This window comes from Colletotrichum phormii (assembly GCF_030913505.1).
Source record: "Colletotrichum phormii strain CBS 102054 chromosome Unknown BDP81scaffold_10, whole genome shotgun sequence".
Taxonomy (NCBI): Eukaryota; Fungi; Ascomycota; class Sordariomycetes; order Glomerellales; family Glomerellaceae; genus Colletotrichum; species Colletotrichum phormii.
Genome location: NW_026851452.1, coordinates 650,499 through 665,615, shown reverse-complemented (window position 1 = coordinate 665,615; position 15,117 = coordinate 650,499). Strand labels below are relative to the sequence as shown.

The window sequence follows — 15,117 nt, the reverse complement described above, 5'->3', positions numbered from 1 at the left end:
GACGCGGCGGGTCCTCTGGCATCATCCATTGAGACGCGGTGATCGAGACTTTTCGTTCTTGACTCGAACGACTTTCTCGATTCGTCCTCTGTTGATTGTTCGATCGAACTGGTTTCCCAGCATTACCTAGATGGTTGAGAGTTTTCCGAATCCTACGTTGTCCGAATGCGGTTTGTAACGTCGTTCGGAAACAAAGCTGCAAGAAGCCTGGACATTCTTAGTCACCACAAGAACGGCTGGCTGCGCGTGTTCTCAATTCCTCCGAAACGCGGGCCTCGATGAGAACAGCAGGACCCTTGACGCAGGCTGCATCGGTCTAGGCGAAAGGGCCGCTGGCGCTGAGGGCGGCGCGCCGGCAGAGTTGCCGTTTGGCGGGCTTCCCCACACTTTTGTTCTCCTCCTTCCCCGCCGATCTTTGCCTTCCGCAGCGGAGAGAGGGGGTGGGAACGTGAGCTCACGAACGATGATCCGTACATACGTCCCCCAATGTCGTACATCACCGCTGTGCCAGGCAGACCAGCAGACTGGGCGCACCTAGGATGTCCAATGGCACGCGATCCCTTTCTGCCCCTTTCTCTCTTGTCTGGACGTCTGCTTACCTATCCAATGCAATCGTTTCGTCAGAGCTACTCAGGTATGTGCAACAGAACGTAGATCTCGTACCAGCTCAGGCATATCATCACGTGTCGAGCTCATGATTCGCGAGGGTTTGCATAGAGCGCCGTAGACCTACGGCAGCAGTACCGCAGAGAAGAAACGAGCTCCCACTCAGATGTTTCCATGGGTTTCACAGCGAAGCCATGGATTGTCATCCGTTCCAAATGGGGTCTCCCTTGCTACTCAAGATACTTTGAGAAGGGGGAAACTCAATGCTCAAAGAGGATAGACCATGCCGCTGCTCAGGATCGACGACGTCTGACTGGCTCACGTCGTCAGACTAATCCAGCACTTCTCCAGCTGGGCCACACGGCCCATTGCATCGCATCGCGGCACCAAGCTATCAATCGTGCCAGACTCAGAGTGATCAGACCATGTACGAAGTACCTGCGCGGGGTAAACGAGAGCGAGGGGCAGTTAGGGGTCCTTGTCTTGCTTGTCTATCTGACCATTACGCACTTCCCGCTGGTTGGAAGGCGGGAGACCATAGCAGAAATGACGGAGGGAGGCGAAGCATCAGCGTTCGACCCTCTGATGTGACGTCCAACACTAACATCCCCTCAGCTTCCAGACCGATGTACCTTCTCTTGCTACTCCAACTCAGTCAACAGTGACGCTGGACAAGTCCATACCGCCTCGCCAAATGGCATTACCTACTAGGTAGGTATTGTGCTCGACGTAGCTATCCCCTTTTCTTCGAGCGGGTTCCCCGTAATAAGTCCCCTTACACTAGCATAGTAGCTCCCCACGTAGCGTAGTCTTCTAGCGTGTGATGGTGACAGACGAGTAAACACCGTCATCGTTCTGACCGGCCCATCGACAAGCTTTCCCGCATCCCTTGTGTCAGAGGAGTGGGCGGTGGTCTCATTGGTGAAGTCATTCTTGGGATGGAGGTGGAAGGTGTGGGTGGTACAGGATCACCATGGGCCCTTGTTCGAACTACCTGGCTTGCAACTGAATGCTCTCTGGCAGGTCGTAGCTCTGTGAAGCTGTATTGCTTATATACCTCCTCTTGTTCCCCTCATCTCCTCATCTACTCCTCCCTATCACAGCAAACAATATCTTGATAACCACGATCACAAGCAAACCACAACACAACACCAATCATCCACTAAACACCAAACAAAGACCACCAACCTTCATCATGGACTCAAGCAAGAACATCGACATTCCTGTCTCTCCTACCGGCCGCAGACGTGTACGTAGTCAACACACACCAAACTACACACATTACGTTACTAACATATTATCACTTCCAGAGCTCCGGAACCCTCTTCCAAGGTCTCATGGACCAGAAGCGCCACGATGGCAACGCAGCCCGCAGACAATCAATGACGGATTCGAAGCCGGCACCTGGCTTCATTGGGCAAATGTGGCACAAGTAAGTTGTACCATACTACACACAACACATACTTTAACTAACGATGATGCAGTTGGACTCGTGGCCCCGCCAGCCCCCCGAAATAAATACGTTATGGTAGTAGTAGTAGTAGTAGTAGTGGTGTTTTACATCATCAGGGACAGGTGCCCAGCTATCTATGTAACTAAGCTCCGATCAACCAGAGCGCCCTTTGGGCATATGATGTGCCGTGCCGCCATTATAGCGTACGACAAGTCAGGCAGTCTATAATGTACACTTTTCTTCTCGTGCCTAGAGCAGTGGAGTTTAGTATCTAATCCCCAGGGTCCGTTCAGTTCCAAAAAGCACGCCAGCAGGGGGTCCCTGACTCGGCAGAAGCGAATGGGTCTCTAGCAGCCCTACGCCGTCCACAGACGGCGTTGCCGCAACAAGTAACCGGCCCTCGGAGGCATATTTGCCTACGCGAGCATTTTTCTGTTTTCTTATATTTTCTTATATAGAAGATAAAGGAGGAAGGAAGAGAGAGGGGTGTGGTAAGGCCGGGGCCTCAAGGCGTCGGTGGGTGTGTGAGAGAGTTGTGAGGCGCGGGATCTCGGGCTCGCTATCTTTGCAGAGAGTGAGCCTCATAGTAGCGCGTCACACGCTCGAACTTCTCAAAGGCACCCGGGTCTCTGACCAGGGCGTACCAATAGGCTTCGGCCAGGCCTATCGGGGGCGGTAGTGGTCCCGGATCGTCCACGGTCCCGGTAATCGGCCATAGCGCCGAGGTACGGCGGTTCTTCGTGCAATATACTGGATGGGTAGGCGATAATTTCCGCCCGCAGTTACATTTGAAGTCTCCGTCGTGCTGAAAGCGCCTGTGGTAGGCGTGGAAATGGCCATGGCCAGAACGAGCAGCGAGGAGGTGGTGCAAAAGAGGACGCCGTAGGTCCAATTCCGGAGGGCAACGGAGGGCAGCGTCAGTTTTCTTATAGCCTGGTTTGAGCTTTTGCTTCGAAGTATGCCACCATCGTGAATGGTAGCCACGGGCTCTGGCGCGGGCCATCTTCGCTATCCCAGCGTATGATGCTAGCGGTGGAGGGTCAGGCAGTAGGAGAGCGGCTCCTTCTTTAGCAAGCTTATCAGCTAATTCGTTTCCAGGGATCCCGGTATGTCCGGGCGACCAGTGGCATTTTATATCCCTTGCCCGCTGGGCGTCGAGTATCTCAAGCATAGCAGCCTGCGAGCTGGCGGGAGATCGTCCGAAACCCGAGATGAAGTTGAGAACGCCAGTATTATCGAGGCAAAGATGGATTGTAGTGGGGGAGGTGGCAGCTAGGTGCAGTGCTCGCCGTAGGCCCTGACGGGCCCCCTCGGCCTCGGCATCAAAGACTTCTGTGTATTCGCCGAGGCGGCCACGGCCTTCCGCGATGGCCTTGGGCCCACGGTATATCACATATCCGTAGCCCACAGCGCCTTCAAACAGCATGGACCCATCGGAGTAGATCACTAGGTCGGATCGCGGGAGCGCTTTTATCATCTGCAGAAATGCAGCAGCGGCTTCTTCTTTAGTGTCTCGCTGGGGTGCGGGGGGATTCGGGAGGACTAGAACCGGCCGAGGGCATGGGGGTAGTAACGCGTAGGTTCGCTGGAGACGTGTGTCTCGTCCAGAGCGTCCAGGGGTGCGTTCCTCCAGCCTGGGGACCAGCGGGTGTTGAGGGTCAAGTCGTCGTAGCCTCGCGGTAAATACGTTATGGCTTGGGAAGTGAAAGAATTGGAGTTGTAAGATTGTATGGGATATGGCGTTTATGGTTAAAAGAGGCCCTTTGTGGTCAAATCTATGTAATGTCGCATGGCACGGTCAAGCCTGCTAGTTTTAACGTACAGAAGATGGAATGTCAACATTTTCTTGTGAAGATGATAAACTTATGAGATCTTGTGCGTCGTGTTCCTTTACGTCATGATGCGTGTGCTTAAGTATATGTGCGACATGCTAATCCCATATAAAAGTTTCCCTCTCAGACGATTGGGCAGTGGGAGCCTCACACAATGCCAAAATCAGTGCTTAAATGTTGATAACGCTAGATATTTTAATCTCTTCTACCAATATTCGAGAAAGAACGGGAGGTTTTGTATCAGTCAGTGTCGTTATTTACACTACGTACAGACTCTTGTGCTTGAGCAAGAAGCATCGGAGTGCGTGAAAGAAATCGATCCTACCTCAGTGGAATTCTGAGGATGGTGCCATGGTCGATAACTCACACTTCACAATTGACCTGTCAGCCAGTGGTTAAACATGTAAGTCGTTTGGCACAAAGATGATGGATAGGTGGAAAGGTGATTGGGGACAAATGTCAGGTTTGAATTGCGACTGCGAGGACTATATCATATAGAAAATCAAAAGTCATCCCCTCTTCACAGCAATCCCCCACCTGCTGTCCCCCAATGTCGTCAAGGTCGGGAACCATTGTCAGGCTTGTATTCCCTTGGCTTACTAGAGCCAGAATACCCCACCTGCTGCTTCCCATTGTCACTTTAATCCCACCGCAGAACCCCAAAACTGTTGATCGAGACGTGAGCTTTTCTCTGTGGCCCAGATGTGACCACATCAGAGAGACGCGACCAGCCCAAACTCATGAGCCCTTTCGGGCCCCCATTACAAACGTTGTCCCCACGTATCGGCACCCGGCTGGGTGGTGGCGTGTATCGTGGGGTAGATCCTCCTCGGCCTAGTCCGAGATGCTGGCTCCGGAGCAAAGTAGCCTCTGCCGCGAGAAATCGTGAGAGTTGATGTGACGATCTCGGCATATCGCTCTTACTATCGCGCTTATCTCCTTCAGAAAGGACCCCGTCTGTAGGCACTGGATAGGCAGGCTGTTAAAACGTAGCAGCCTGCGTACCCCCGTCTGTCAGAATTCCGACAGCGGTTGTGTTGCTCAATCTTTTCCATCAGTCGCCCACAAGCTGCAACGGTGGGTCGGGCTCTTGAACTTCGCAGCTGAAGAGCACCTTCACACAGTACGTGAGCACTAAGTGCTCGGTTACCCAATAATTTACCGCGTAATGCGGATTTGAACACAGTATATGCCAGAGGCGATTTTTGACGAGAGAATTGACGTTGCTGTTCATCTCGATCGTCCAGTTCAACCAAGACATCAATGATGCACATGGAAGCCGGTCATGAAGCACCGAAGTGCAAGGTAGACCGGGGCCAAATCGGCCGTTTTCGGGGGCCGTGGCCGCCCAACTCTCCAATCCGGAAGCTTGTGTTCCGGGGATCCGAGTGTATCCTGGAGGCTGAGGGTTGCCAGGTATAAACCTTTTCGCAGAGGGAGACCTACGTAATTCCCAAACTGCAGTTGCAAACCCATCCGTAGCGATCCTCAACGTAGAGGACCGAGGCCTTTTAAAGTCATGCCCAGGACAAATCATGATCAGGGCGCCGTCCTTTTCCGATCCAATGTCCTGGGCTTGAAGTCAGCGGTGCGGTCAAGGCATGCTAAACAAGTACGAGGTAAAACAACTTACTATCCATACCGGTTGGCAGAAGAAAAGAACCAAGAATGCCAAAGTCCCAGACAAATGTCATTATCGTGGCGGGTCGTCAGAATTAGGTGAAGTATGTCGAAGTCTAATTGCTGAAGGAGATGGTGTCGTACGTCTTGGTTGCCCAGCCTTGGGAACGTCGCAAGTCTAGAGATCGTTGCTAAAGTGGGTTAGTCAGGGGGGGGGACCGTCTTGCTAAGGACTGTACGAAGTATCCAAAACATACCACATTTGACTCCATAACGAGTATCATAAACGTAACCTCAATACATGGGCTGCATTTGCCTCTCTATGTCGTTCATTCGTTGCCATGATGCAACTCCAAGGCCTTTTAACGTCCTGCCCAGGACAAAGTGACGAAGACAAGACCAGCAAAGCCGACCAGATGTCTCAGGCTACACGCCTGCATAAACCCCAGTGCCAAAGTCTCCAGAGAAGTGCGTAGTACAGCACAGGGGTGTGTCAAGTTGTGACGGTGGAGGGAGGGCAGCTCGTGTGCGATCCGCTTGCTCCGTCGGCCGACCACATGTCTTGCCCTTGGGCAAAGCACAGGGTGGAAAAGCCCGAGGCTGCAACTGCGTTTCTTGAGGGCAATGGCTCATGATTCCGACAGCACTCAAGATTGCGGCTGGCTACGAAAGGCAGCGGCTTTGCCGTCCTCGTTCAAGCATGCCATCGCAATCTTGGCTTTCAAGCGAAAATCTGTCGGGAGGGGAGAGAAGCTTGACCGAGCTTGCAAATGATTGCAGTTTGCTGATGGTGAGGGGGGAAAAAAGCAGTTGGCTCAGTGGCACAACGCTGGAAAATCGCTCAACCAGCCATGATACGAAGAGATTGTTGGTGACCTCTGGGGTTCGACGCGTCGAGAGGTCGAGGTGAGGGATGTGAAGTTGGAAGAAGGGAGAGGAGAGAGAGGAGGGAGAAGAGAGGGCAAGAAGTGGGTTTTTGTAGGGATGTGTGGAGGGGGTGGTGGAAACTCATGGATGGGCCAGGGCACCCGCGCTGTGCTCATTAGTCGTGGTAAATGAACCTGAGGACGCTAGGAACCAGGCGCGTTCCCCCCAACTGCTGCGGGATGCTAGGAAATGGCAATTATTGATCAAGAAGGTTTGGAAAAGGCTCTCACGGTATGAATACATGTCGAAGGAATAAGACAGCCTGCTTCCTCGGGAAGCAGAGGAGAGCCGCGATAGACTCGAAGCTGCAGCTGCAGGACACGTTCCGGGAACGGATAGGTGCACGGGCCCTGTTAAGGCAAGGTGCCTCTACGTTGCGTGAGGAAGCGCGCACTGTAGGTATCCGTTCATAGGGCAGCTTAGGTAAGCACCGGGCAGTGATCAACATCTCAAGGTTGGCGGGCGAAATGTCCCGAGCTCGCTCACCTTGACAATTCAATTTCTGATGAGCTCTGAGTATGTACCTTGAGAGAGACAAGGAGGCAAAAGGCCTACTCTCCGCAGAAAGGTAAACGTGGGAGTCTTTCAGCAGGTGAAACTGTTTGGTCATAAGTGTTTTTCCTGCTGGCAGCAACTGCCCAAGCAAGCTTGCTGCTCAAAAAAGCCAACTTCACAGCCAAGGCGCGAGGGCATTCATAGTTGATTTAGAAGGAGCAGCTGCTCTCTCTGTGGTCTGTCAACAGTGGAGGGCTCGTACTAGCAGCGTTTCCTCATCGTAATTAATGCTCAACATCATGCTCCTACGCTGACCAAATCACCAACTCTTATCACCGAGCCTTGCGTTCTTTCTCTGAGCAATGTCGTGGTGGGATCATGGCTCATGTGCGTGCCAAAGTACACCTTGCCGTCGAACCTTCTAACCTTGCTCAGCGTCACGAACGGCTCCTGGTGCCTCTCGCCGCTCTCTTGATCAACGCAAACCATCTGACATCTGCGGCAAGATCCCAGCATTGTGAAGTCCTCACCACCAATTGTGAGTTTCTTCCATTCATCCTCTGCCCACGGGATATGGTCAGAATCCTGAGTTGACCCGACCAATATGTTGGCTCGGAATGCCTCGGAAGGAACTGGTTTCCCGCCAGTCGCCTGGATTTCGTGGTTGAGAGCGCGTAAACTTGATGTGTTGATCAGGAGTATTGGACTTTCGTTAGAGAGAAGAATTTTGGATGGTGATTGCTCAGAGTCCGAGTCTGGCGGGGAGGGTAGCTCTGGAGACGCCCCAAGACTCACCCTTGGGGGCCCGACTTGAGGATACTGATGTTTTTGCACCTTGGCTTTCGAGTGACGCATGCTTGGTCCCTGCCCTCCCGCCGGAAACCGTGCCAGTACGCATGGCACGCCGAGAATGTCGCTGAAGAAGCCGTTGACGTGGTCGGAAGCATAGACTTGTGTCGTAATCTTGTCGCCGCATACTCGTGAGGACCTCTCACGAGGGCAGCCATTCGTTTCGAAGTAAGTGGGATCCGCAGATAGGGGAACTGAGATCTCGTTGGGTAGGTGAGAAGGTTTCTTCCCTCTGTACGCTACACGCAACACGCCGTCATCGAAGTCAAGAGTGGGTTTGATGAGGGCCATCTTGGGATACCTCTTCTGGCTCAGTACTTGTCCTGACCCTTGGTGGACAAGACACCATTCTCTGTCCCAAGCCAGACCTTCTGGCATGATTTCCCAGGCCATACCAAGTGGAACGGTAAAACTGCCGCAGCTTTTAATCGGATAGACGCTTATGCTCTGGACTTGGATCCTTATCGACGAGGTTGTCATTTCGGCGCGACAGTCTTCATCTGCCACTTCTTCTCGGTAGAATTCGGCGATAAAGTCGACCAGGAAGTCAACGTCGGAAATAGTGCTCATCGCACCTAGACTTGCTCGTATCACGCCAGTCGGCTTTCCAGCGATGACATCTTGATCAGTACCGCAGCGGAACCCTGCCGAAAAATTTCTTCTCATATCCCATGGGCTCAGGCCGAGTGCCGAAGCGATGCCTCCGGGACTACAGACACCGCCGGTCCGGATATGTAAATTCTTCAGAGTGGCGAGCTTTTCGAGCTCGTGTAGACTGATCCAGGCTCCGGCACTGTCGCGAATGTTGAATGAAATAAGTGGCCCGCTTCCCACCGACACATCGTTGCGCCGTTCTGAATAAATGGTACAGACAGGCAACCCATTTCCGTGTTCGAGGCTGGCAAGTCCATCGTATAGTCGGTTTCTCAGGAATGCCGTGTGCGATGCTACGCGAGCCATACTTCCGAACAGCTCTGCGTGAACGTCTAGAGCAGCATCAAGTCCAATGATATTATGGAATGGGAGAGTGCCATCCTCCAGCCTCTCGTGAAGGAACATGGATTTTGGAGAGTGCCATCTTTCCTTTCCACAAACGACCATGTCAACAGTACCGCCACCAAAATAGCGTCTTTGGTTGAAAATCGGCTCAGCCTGTTTCCTGACAATCAAAGCACCGAGGTCTGGAAAGCCAAAGATTTTGTAAAGACTCAGAACCGTGAAATCGGGTGCCGTTTCCGAGTTATTGAGATCTAGAGGAGAGGTGGCCACTAGCGAGGCTGCGTCCAATAGCGTATAAAATTGCCGCTGTGAAGCGGCAGGCGATTCTCGCAGCAGAGATGGCCAAATTAATGGGTAACGTCGCCCATCCATATGAGACTGGGCCGTGTAGGAAAATAGCGTGGGCAAGTCCGAGGCGTTCAAATCATCCAGGGGAGATTTTCCATCAATCCACTGTCTCACATCGTCATCCGTAACACACCTGCTCTCGCGCGCCTCTTCGCGAACCCCTATTATACTTGTGTGGCAAGCCTCGTGGTACACGTAAGAAAAGCCCTCTGGCGAGGCTCGGAAGGCGTCGGAAACGAGTTTAATCCCAGCTGTAGTGTTGGAAACGAAGACCAAATCATACTCCTCAGGATCAGCGTTGAAAAACCGGAGAAGTCTGAGGCGAATATCTTCAATGCGAGAAGTGCTGTATTGAGAAGAAGGGGAAGCGGAGTGGGGGTTGCCCAATAGGTTTGACATCAACTCTGCAGAGAACCTGTCAACCAGAGACTTGGCATAGAGCGTTGTTCCGGCATGGTCAAGATATATAGAGTCTGTGTTCTTGGTTAGTAAGTTGAAATAGATTGACTGTAGTTGATGAACCAATGAACCTTTGATCATAGGGTACTCCCTATCCCTAAATTCCTCCACCCGGGAGTTATAACTTTTCATTTCCGCGTTGACCATAGCCGCAGGAATTGTTACCATGAACACAACAGGTGGTGAAAGGGACGATATGTGTTGATAGGCAAGTTTGTTAGGGAGGGGTATGAAAGTAGGTAAACAAGGACGTCGGGAACGTCAGTGACTTAGTGACCCCTCTGTCTAACCAATGCGCCGGATTAGGTGAGACGAAGTGCCGGTCCAAGCCTATGCATAGTCAAGTGAATGGTAATATAAGATCAGAGATTGTCTGTGTGTCATTGCGGGAGAGAATCCAAACACATTTGCGAGGAAAGAGAAGATTGTCATGAGCCAAGACAGGCATCGTGGGATGGCGGCTTTGTCCGCCGTTTATGCTAGAATGCCGGGCACCTCCGCTGCCTCAATAGGCCGGTCGTCGATTGCCACAAGCCGTCTGTGGCCGTCATGGGGAAACAGGGGTAGACAGTGCGCTCGTAGGCGATAGGAGCCAACACTGTGAGACCAAACCGTGTCCGATTGCATTAGGTAAGGTACCGCTACGCACGAGCCAGGAAGCAGCGGGAAGGAGAGACCCGTCCACCCATCCACGCCATCTTTCCCGGTCGCGTACGCACGGGCCAGGCGAGCCGTGTTTAATTGAATCGCGAGAAAGCGCGTTCCGCGACCCTGGCATCGCGTCGTTCCCCGGTCATCGTGCTGGCGCGCGCCTACCACTTAATTAAGACTCTGCAGTTCCACTTACAGGTTCGACTTCCCACACTCATTACTTCCTACCTCACATTTGTTGGTACCTTGAACAAGCTTTCCTGCGTTGTCTACTTGGAATTGTCAGTCACGATTGCCTCTTTACCATAATCATAATCCTCAGCAACAATGTCTCGTGCCTCACTCGGCAAGCGGACGAGGTCCGTACAGGATCAAGGTAGGCTCTATCACTTCCATGACCCAAACGCACTTTCTCACAGACAGCTCAGACTTGGTGGAGCTTCCTGCCAAGCGTACCAGACGGCAAACCCGAGCTGCTTCAGAGAACGACGAGAACGCGGATCCCGAAGTAACTGCCACCACTCCAGATGCCGACAACGACCTCGACGACACCTACGTTGAGCCGGCTTCGAAGAAGCTCAGACGCTCCCCTTCCCAAAACTTCTTGAAGTCGATCCCAATCACGCCTCAGACCCCGCGACACCGAGATGTCTTCGCGAATTCTCCCTCAACCCCTCGCCAGGTGGTCAAGTCTGCCGGCAAGCTTTTCCAGAGGTTGACGCCTCAATCTCCCCTGACTCCCGGCTCTCTACAAACCGTCTACCACTCTGCCCGACAACTCTTTGCTCGGGGTGCCGATCCTGGCGAGCTCGTTGGACGCGAGAAAGAACGAGAGCAATTGACCCAATTTGTTCAGCGCTGCTCCTCCACAAACCCCAATGGATGTCTCTACGTCAGCGGACCCCCTGGAACCGGGAAAAGCGCAATGATTAAGGAGATTACGGAGAAATCAACAGAAGGAACCGCTGTGCGTCAAGCATATGTCAACTGTATGAGCGTCAAGTCGTCAAAGGACCTATACAATACCTTGTTGGAGCTCCTTGGACACGAAAGCGATCTGCCGGAAGCATTAGCAATGGAGAGATTGCAAAAGATCTTCGTGACGAAGAAGAAAGGCTCACCTGTCTACTTACTCGTCTTGGATGAAATCGACCACATCTTGACAATGGGTTTGGAAAGTCTGTACCGGTTGTTCGAATGGTCTCTGCAACAGCCTTCGCGGCTTGCGCTTATTGGAATTGCAAACGCACTCGACCTCACGGACCGATTTCTGCCACGCCTGAAATCTAAAAACCTCAAGCCGAATCTTCTTCCCTTCCACCCGTACTCGGCCGCGCAAATCAAGAGTATTATCAGCACTCGCCTAATGACGTTGTTGCCGACCGACAGCACCAACAAGACGCTTCCCTTCTTTCATCCTGCGGCGATTGAGCTCTGCTCTCGCAAGGTTTCGAGTCAGACCGGGGATTTGCGTAAGGCTTTCGAGATCTGCCGAAGAGCACTGGACGTGGTCGAGTCAGAGACCAGACGGCAACACGAGAACGAAGCAAGAGAAAAGGTTCTGCAGATGACACCGTCCCGGAAGCCTCTCGGCGAAAATGCGAATATGGCCGGCTCCAGCGGGTCCTCGAGGAGCGTCTCACACGTCGCCGCAACATCCCTCAAGGCGCTGACAGCCGAGAGCGCACCCCGAGTGCTCCTCAAGCATTTGAACCAAGTTACGCAGGCAGCCTTCAGCAACGGAACCAATCAGAGGCTGAAAGCTCTCAACCTTCAACAAAAGGCGGCGCTCTGCTCATTGGTTGCCCTTGAGAAGCGCAACCGAGCGTTAAGGATGACCACTGGCCCGTCGACCCCCACCAAGTCACAAACGATGGCACCCACAGTCAAAACTCTGTATGATACGTATTCAATCCTTTGCACCAGAGACTCAGTTTTGCACCCGCTGTCAAGCTCAGAGTTTCGAGAGGTCATCGGAAGTTTGGAGACACTGGGTTTGGTCAACCCTGTTGATGGAAAGACAGGTGGACTTGTGATGACACAGACACCAAGCAAGAGAGGCCGCAAGGCGGCGCTTCCCACCGGAGAGGACAAGCGAGTGGCCAGCTGTGTTGGCGAGAAGGAAATGGAGAACATTGCCGAGGGAGTCGGAGCGGGTATTTTGTCGAGCATTCTCAGCGGCGAAGCATTGGATTGATTATTACAGCATAGCATAACAGTGTAGGAGTATTTGGGGTCATTAGGCATTTTGCATGGCATCGGAGTCCGGAAAGGCATGGCACGTGGCGTTTTGGGGGATTTGTTGCGGATCAATGGACATGATCGACAGGACAATGGATGTCAAAACAATAGGTTCTCTGGATATTGATCGAGACGTCACTAGAGAGTTTGGGGAAATAAGGGACTGAGGATCATGAGGCTGAGCCCAGGGCATCAACATGGTATATGCTCGAACAGAGAGCATCGATGGGGGTGCGAAAGAAATAGAGAGACGAGACATTAATAGCATGATACCAGACGGTTAAAACGAAACAAGGCTTGTCAAGGCAGGCAAAATCACCCGAGTCACAACATTGAATGGTCCGGCGCACGCTCAAATGTGAAGTGAGTAAGACGATGAGGCGAAACGAGGATGAGGTGCTGTGGCTCGAGAGTCAGACGAAACGGCCGTGCTCCCAGCGCTCCCTGGTGTTGATTGAGGTCGGCGTTTATTTACCTAGTATTATGAGGTGTTGCTGACAAGCGAATCAATCAGTCAGTCAGCCTTACGCTGTTTCTTCCCGCGAGCCAAGAAAGGTTCCACGTCGCAATCCCAGATCGGGCGGAGATCCGCAGCAACTTTCAAAGAAACGGTGTAACCGCCAAGAGGGCGAATTCTTCTTGGATCTACGAGTCTATATTGCGGAGAGAGGCTCTCTCTCTCTCTCTCTCTCTCTCTCTCTCTCTCTCTCTCTCTCTCTCTCTCTCATCCCACTCGACGCAGCAATACCTTATCTGGGCTGTTGGTCTTGGCCTGCGTCTATTTCCCGACGTCAATATCGACGAGTGTACCTGGGGAAGGGTACCTAGAGGCTAGTGATTATGGTCCCCGAATCACATTGTGGTCTTTACTTTCAGAACTGAGGTAAGCTAGCGGGTTTCCGTATTGTTTCCCATTGTCGCCTCACAAAAACCCGTCCCTCTCTCTCCTCTTGAGACCAGGCTTTGAGATCCGAAGAAGTGGACGAGTAGCATGGTTTACGTCTCGAGGCCGTATCCGTATACAGCAATCTTTTGCAGACAGGGGTGAGGTTCGGGAAATGGGGTATCAAAAGTATCGGATCATTGAGATGTTATCCCGTACGTCTTGTGGTCCGCTATTTTTTACATTTTTCTTGTTCCTGAAATCCTTAGTGGACTGGGACGAAATGCTTCACATCCGTGTGTTTGTCTTTCTGTCAAAAATTGCACCACCTTTGGCCGAAGGGGGTTCAGCTATTGGTTGACTGATTGGTTGGGATCGTGTGTAAGACAGGCAGGCAGGCAGAGGCAGACAGGCATTGGTTATCAATTGTCTCTGTATTTGCTCGAAGGAGGCAAGGAAGGGGTCTCTCGTCGGCTGCCGGCATCTCAAAGGCAGTGACGGATACCACCTTCGGGCAGCCTACAGGTTTGGATCTGCGAACGGTGTGTGGTGTGTGGTCGCCGACTCGCAGAAACGGGTAAGCGATGCTGCAAGAGGGCAGCAACATTGGATCACCTCAGGCACGGGAGACAGGGTTCGGATAAGGCGCCAGCCCAGACATAGCAGGAGCCAGAAGGAGGAGGAGGAGCAACAACAAGGGCACGGAGCATCTCGAAGAGATTTCGAATCGTCGAATAGCAAGACTCGGGACGGGGAGACGGGCACACGGGTACGGTGTAAGAAGCGTATCGGGGCAGCGCCAGCTAAAGTGAGTGGCATGTCTTGGTGGTTGTCTTTTGTTCCCACTCCCAATCTTTTTGTTGCCGTCTCGGAACCAAGGCACGGAGCAGCAGGCAGTTGGGTTGAGCTGAGCTGAAAATGTTCGGCTGTGCCGCGCGTGTTGTATTGTGACTCTGCTGTCCCAGAAATGGGCTCCTCCCCACATTCCCGTGCGTCGAATTTGGGCCGCGTTGGCAAGTGCGTGTTTCCGACGGGGAGTCTCGATTTCTGAATCCTTAGTCAGGCAGTAGTAGTAGTAGCTTTCCCCCAGTGGTGAGGCGAGCGACGACACGTTACACACGCACACACGGCAGCCGCCGACAGCAAAACGCGTTCAAGGGTAAGAAGGGCTTAGGTATCCGTAGATGGGTACGGAGTATTGCAGGGCAAGGACCTGAAAGTGCACTTTCCATTCTGAGCTGAGCAGGCGGGCGGGAAGGGACCTGGGAAGGGGGGATTTAGGAAGGGACTTGCTGGGTAATGAGGTACTGGGCGGACAGGGCAGGAGCACCGGGGGATGTACTCCGTACCTCCGTACCGCCGTACGGTGAGATGCCGCAGCCCGCAGGTCTTGAAATGCTTGAGTCCTGACTCTCTCTCTTCGTCTCCATCCGCTTGAGGTGCTTGAGGCTGCTTCCCTGGCCTGTTCATTCACCGAATGGAGATCAAGACAGCCCACAGTCCAATCCAGCCAGTTCTTTTCTTGCTGCTGCCCAAAACGAGTGCCTCTCCCAGGCTAGGTACCTTACCTGAGGTAGCCCCCCACCCCGTCCTTTCCTTGCCGCCCTTCCGCTTTATAGGATCGGGGTGTCACTTGTTCGGGTGTTAATGTCGGCCGATGGATCCTGTCTCTTTCTCTCTTTTCGAGACAAAGTACCTACTTCCGATACTTCGTACTCCGTACCAATAGTTCAATACTTTCGTCAGTCACTGAC

The 15,117-nt window shown here is 52.7% G+C and overlaps 5 protein-coding genes across 5 annotated transcripts; 3 read left to right on the top strand and 2 right to left on the bottom strand.

The window, feature by feature from the left end:
* Positions 1–1,801: 1,801 nt before the first annotated feature.
* On the top strand, positions 1,802–2,124 carry BDP81DRAFT_461058 (uncharacterized protein; the record flags this gene model as incomplete). The annotated part of the gene is made up of 3 exons (XM_060593723.1): positions 1,802–1,855; positions 1,917–2,038; positions 2,091–2,124. The coding sequence occupies 3 exons, from the start codon at positions 1,802–1,804 to the stop codon at positions 2,122–2,124; spliced, it is 210 nt and encodes a 69-aa protein (XP_060445210.1).
* Positions 2,125–4,336: 2,212 nt separating this feature from the next.
* On the top strand, positions 4,337–4,837 carry BDP81DRAFT_25270 (uncharacterized protein). Its single transcript, XM_060582873.1, has one exon. The coding sequence runs from the start codon at positions 4,442–4,444 to the stop codon at positions 4,727–4,729; it is 288 nt and encodes a 95-aa protein (XP_060445209.1). The 5' UTR covers positions 4,337–4,441; the 3' UTR covers positions 4,730–4,837.
* BDP81DRAFT_25318 (uncharacterized protein) lies at positions 4,838–5,818 on the bottom strand. Its single transcript, XM_060582874.1, has 2 exons — positions 5,769–5,818; positions 4,838–5,702 (listed from the first exon to the last, which is right to left on the bottom strand). The coding sequence occupies exon 2, from the start codon at positions 5,426–5,428 to the stop codon at positions 4,946–4,948; it is 483 nt and encodes a 160-aa protein (XP_060445208.1). The 5' UTR covers positions 5,429–5,702; positions 5,769–5,818; the 3' UTR covers positions 4,838–4,945.
* Positions 5,819–7,230: 1,412 nt separating this feature from the next.
* BDP81DRAFT_461057 (MOSC N-terminal beta barrel domain-containing protein) lies at positions 7,231–9,735 on the bottom strand (the record flags this gene model as incomplete). Its single annotated transcript, XM_060593722.1, has 2 exons — positions 7,231–9,602; positions 9,660–9,735. The coding sequence occupies 2 exons, from the start codon at positions 9,733–9,735 to the stop codon at positions 7,231–7,233; spliced, it is 2,448 nt and encodes an 815-aa protein (XP_060445207.1).
* Positions 9,736–10,382: 647 nt separating this feature from the next.
* BDP81DRAFT_427935 (cell division control protein) lies at positions 10,383–12,804 on the top strand. Its single transcript, XM_060590389.1, has 2 exons — positions 10,383–10,615; positions 10,668–12,804. The coding sequence occupies exons 1-2, from the start codon at positions 10,567–10,569 to the stop codon at positions 12,434–12,436; spliced, it is 1,818 nt and encodes a 605-aa protein (XP_060445206.1). The 5' UTR covers positions 10,383–10,566; the 3' UTR covers positions 12,437–12,804.
* Positions 12,805–15,117: the final 2,313 nt, after the last annotated feature.

What these genes read in the sequence shown, in the direction of transcription:
- BDP81DRAFT_25270 (XM_060582873.1), top strand. Translation starts at nt 4,442, where the DNA reads ATGTCGTCAAGGTCGGGAACCATTGTCAGGCTTGTATTCCCTTGGCTT.
- BDP81DRAFT_427935 (XM_060590389.1), top strand. Translation starts at nt 10,567, where the DNA reads ATGTCTCGTGCCTCACTCGGCAAGCGGACGAGGTCCGTACAGGATCAA. An exon ending in GAGGTCCGTACAGGATCAAG is followed by an intron (nt 10,616 to 10,667) that starts GTAGGCTCTATC and finishes CAGACAGCTCAG; the next exon opens with ACTTGGTGGAGCTTCCTGCC.
- BDP81DRAFT_25318 (XM_060582874.1), bottom strand. Translation starts at nt 5,428, where the DNA reads ATGATTTGTCCTGGGCATGACTTTAAAAGGCCTCGGTCCTCTACGTTG.